Source organism: Pygoscelis adeliae, unplaced genomic scaffold (genome assembly GCF_000699105.1).
Source record: "Pygoscelis adeliae isolate BGI_AS28 unplaced genomic scaffold, ASM69910v1 Scaffold4, whole genome shotgun sequence".
Lineage (NCBI taxonomy): Eukaryota > Metazoa > Chordata > Aves > Sphenisciformes > Spheniscidae > Pygoscelis > Pygoscelis adeliae.
In genome coordinates, this window is record NW_008824986.1 from 13,910,003 (window position 1) to 13,913,756 (window position 3,754).

The window sequence follows — 3,754 nt, forward strand, 5'->3', positions numbered from 1 at the left end:
GGCAGCGGGCCCAGATTTCCTTCGAAAGAGCAGTAAAAATCCGCCCGAGTCTGCAATTCGCCACCCGAAATACACCCTCCCTCCCCCACCCCTCTCAGTTATTTAATATAAAATGTATTTTTAAACACCCGCTCGGATAGCATCTCGCCAATATTTATATTTCCACGTTGCCTGGCATCCACTGTCCCACATTAGACTCTGCCTCTCTCTCCCTCTCTCTAATCCTGCCACTTTAAATAGATGAATTAATAAAGCAAATGAGGGTCTAATAAGCTGACTGTCCTGCCTATTGAGGCAGGGGGAGAGAGACTAGAAAGTGCGCCAAATTTGTTTGCAGTGGATCAAGGCTAGCCGCCTTTGCTTCACTTTCTTTATCTTAATTCCGACTTGAAAAGATATAATTATCTAGTTTGAACAGAGCTGCTATCAAATCCTTCTCTAGGCAAGGCAGGGGAGAGCTGGAGTGGATTGCAGTGTTCTGAGCCGCTTGGTGCAGCCGGAGATAGGGAGTAATGAAGTTGTGGAGTCCTGAGATACAAAGGGCATTAACCTCATTAGCATGAAACCTTTTCTTCTAACCATTGTGGGACCCTTTCAGACTCCTAATCCCCCCTATTTTCAAAGCTTGGTTTGTAATAAAGCTTTTAGGGTTTTTTTTCAAAGCTAATGGCATTCTCTGAAGATTTTATTGCTGTTACGCTACATAGGACGCTTAATTTTTTTCCCTCTCTCCCTCTCTTCCCTCACGGTTTAAAAAAAAAAAGGGGGGGGGGGAAGTATATGGTTCCCGCAGAAATAAGCCTTTTATCAAGATGGGAAACAATTTCTAGAAAGGCCCAAGTCTGCTGTTCGGCCGCGATCCGTTTAATGTTTGCCCATTTGCATGGGTTTGAAGTGGAGCGCAAGCCGACTTGGGCGAGTTAAGGTGAAATGTGCGCCCTTCTTGGTTTCAAGATCTGCACCATCAGCTGTTCGAGGAGGAGGGAAACGCAACGAGAAGTTTACCTTGGGAATAGCTCTACTAAATAATTAGCCGAGGTCTAAATGGAAGGGACTGCATTGCGACATGCGTCCTAACCCTGCCTGGGCCTCTCTCATATTTGTAGCACAAGTGAATGAAAAGTCACCGGGATTGTATAAGGAGCAATGTTAAAAAAAAAAAATCGGATTTTTTAAAAAAAGAAATAAATTTACATAGTACCCGATAGAGCCAACACGTGCACAGAATGTGTAATCTTAACTTTTCAAGGCAGGATGTTTAACAAAGCTCGTATTTTCGCGATGCATTGTAACTTCGCCTTATCACAGTGTAAAGGGTAGTCAGATTGTCCTAAATTATGTCCAACTAGCCCCCCTGGATCCACGGATTAAGAGATTAAAGGAGACCACTGGGCAATGCCTCCTCTTTCCCCTTCATATTCCTGGTATGATAATTGCCTAAACTGATTTGCACTTTCACAAAAGCTTGCAGGATTCTTTGTAGCTCGAACAGAGCAGACGAGGTTTCTCTATCAATGGAAATAAAACTGATTAATGCAGTCTATCAGGCTAAGGAGCAAATGAAGCATGAAAAAACAACTGTGTACCCCCAGAAAACCAGCTAGTTCCCTCAAGGACCCCGAGCAACTTTCCCCCCCCCCCTCCACTTCTTTAATGTGAGAGTTTTACCCTGTGCCCAGGATCGCTCCCTCAGAGCGGCGGGGAGAGCAGCAGCTGGGGCGCAGTCCCTGCCTCCCAGGACCTGCTCCTCACCGCAACGACCTGGCGAGGGAATTTAATAGACGGGGGAAAAGAAAATGGGAGGGGGGGAAGGAAGAAAAAATCTTCTCCCTCTAAATAAAATACATATTTTTGCCAAGGAAAGCCCCTCTCCCTCTCCGCGGACCGCGGCTGCTGCGGACCATTTTCACCCTCCCATTACGAGCCCATTCGCACTTCAGTTTCTAACCGGGGAAGGGGCTGGGTTTGTTGTTGTGGGTTTGGTTGGTTTTTGGTTGTTTTTTTTTTTTGAAGGTATTTATTTACAGCTGCTCAGTTGTTTTAGGCAAACACATGGGTAAAGGTTTTGATTGTGATCAAAGCCCTAAAAGAATCTTCAGTTTCTTTGGGTTTTTGTTTGCTTGTTTGTTTTTCTATAAAGGCAATTAAACTTACATGGAAAAGGTCAGTTGTCAATACATTATAATGATTAAAAACAGTAGTGCATACTCCTTAGTAAAACTACAGTAGTAGTGCAGCCGTAGTCGCTTTTTGCTTATGTGACTGCCAGTGGTTTGGAACGTGTATGTTTGGGATTGTCTCTTGTACCTTTCAAGTGTTTCTTGCAAGTACTTTTTTAGGCTCGGTTTGGTAATGTACAGCAGAGCTGGGCTTCATCCTATAAAGAGGTTGGTGAGCGAGTACCTAGTGCATGTGAGCAGTTCCACTGACGCAGTGGCTTGTGCAGTGGATGGAGCCTTTCCTCAGTGGCCTGGAGTCAATGGCTACTGAAAAAAATACAGCTTTTCTATTGATTTAAACAGGCCACGGATGGTGTCCTATGTGCACCTTCTCTTCCCACATAGTTTCCCATAGTAGCTGAAGACCGTGATGTTTGCTGTGTTAGAGACCTTGACAAGATGCCATTGCTCCCTTCTAGGTTTGCCTTCGCAGAGGTCATGGTACAGCCTCATTTGGAAGCTTTATTCAGTAGGAACACTATGCTTTGTTACTGCTACTTCATTTAGCTTTCACAAACACTTTGACGCCAGAAGTTATCATAAAATGTTTACAGACTGCACATTTCTCGTAAAATAAAATTAAAAAGCACACAGAACCTGTCTCAAAGGGAAAAAAGTTACAATTCATTTCTGTCTTTAGGAACCAGGGTAATTTTTTTCCGTTTTTTCTTTTTTTTTCTTTTTTTTTTTTTTTTTTGCCCAGACGGCTTTTCACATGCAATTCAAGTTTCTGAAACAGGTGTGGATTTTGGCTGCTTATGGAAATTTCTCTTTTAAAGACGGAAAAAACTGTGAAGTGCAAAATGTCCTGTAAGGTGGTAATTTTTCTGGTTTGGTTGGGGGTTTTTTGTTTCGTTTTTTTTCTTTTTAAGATTTTTTTTCAAGATTTTTTTTTTTAATTTTTTGACGTTATGCTGTTAAAAGTGGACTGCGAGAAACGGAATACCTGTCAATCACCTCGTCCCGGTGTTTCGGCTTTGATTGACAGATCCCCCCTTGCCAGAGCGGTGCCGGCAGTGCCACAGTTCGGACCTCTCGCGGTCTCACCCTCGCTCGCTCCCAGCTACCCTCCCAGACGGGAATCGCCTTTTTTATGAAGATCTCCGTGTCCCTTCCCCGCACCGCCACGCCGGGTTAGGTGTGAGCCTTTAACACTTTCTGTTGGTGGGGTGCCCGGCTTTGAAAAGTCCAAAAAGTGCCAGTTTTTAATCGTCCGACGTGACGTCGATTTCCTCTGGACTGGCTTGTTTGGTGGCGATTCTCCACCGGTTAATGTGATGAGTCCCTTTTTTCTTCTGTTGTGAGTCTGAACCTTCCTCTTCCAACTTTTGCCGCTTGAACTTTGTCCGTCTGTTCTGAAACCATACTTTTACCTGCGGGAGGAAAGGCACCGGGCGTTAGTCCGACGCCTGCCCGGACGCCGGTGCTGCCCGCCGCCCGCTGCCCTGGACGTGCCGAGGGGCTCCGGGCTCTGCTTGCTCCGTGCCCTGCCTGCTCCGTGTGCTGTGTGCGCTGCCTGCCCCGTGCCCTGCCAG

General features: G+C 45.4%; 1 protein-coding gene across 1 annotated transcript in view; it reads right to left on the reverse strand.

Moving 5' to 3' along the window:
- Positions 1-3,424: 3,424 nt before the first annotated feature.
- The window catches only part of EMX2 (empty spiracles homeobox 2), a 5,703-nt gene continuing 5,373 nt past the window's right edge, over positions 3,425-3,754 (reverse strand). Inside the window, 2 exon segments of the mRNA XM_009325911.1 lie at positions 3,425-3,600; positions 3,603-3,706. Of these exon segments, the coding sequence (XP_009324186.1) occupies positions 3,425-3,600; positions 3,603-3,706 (280 nt within the window).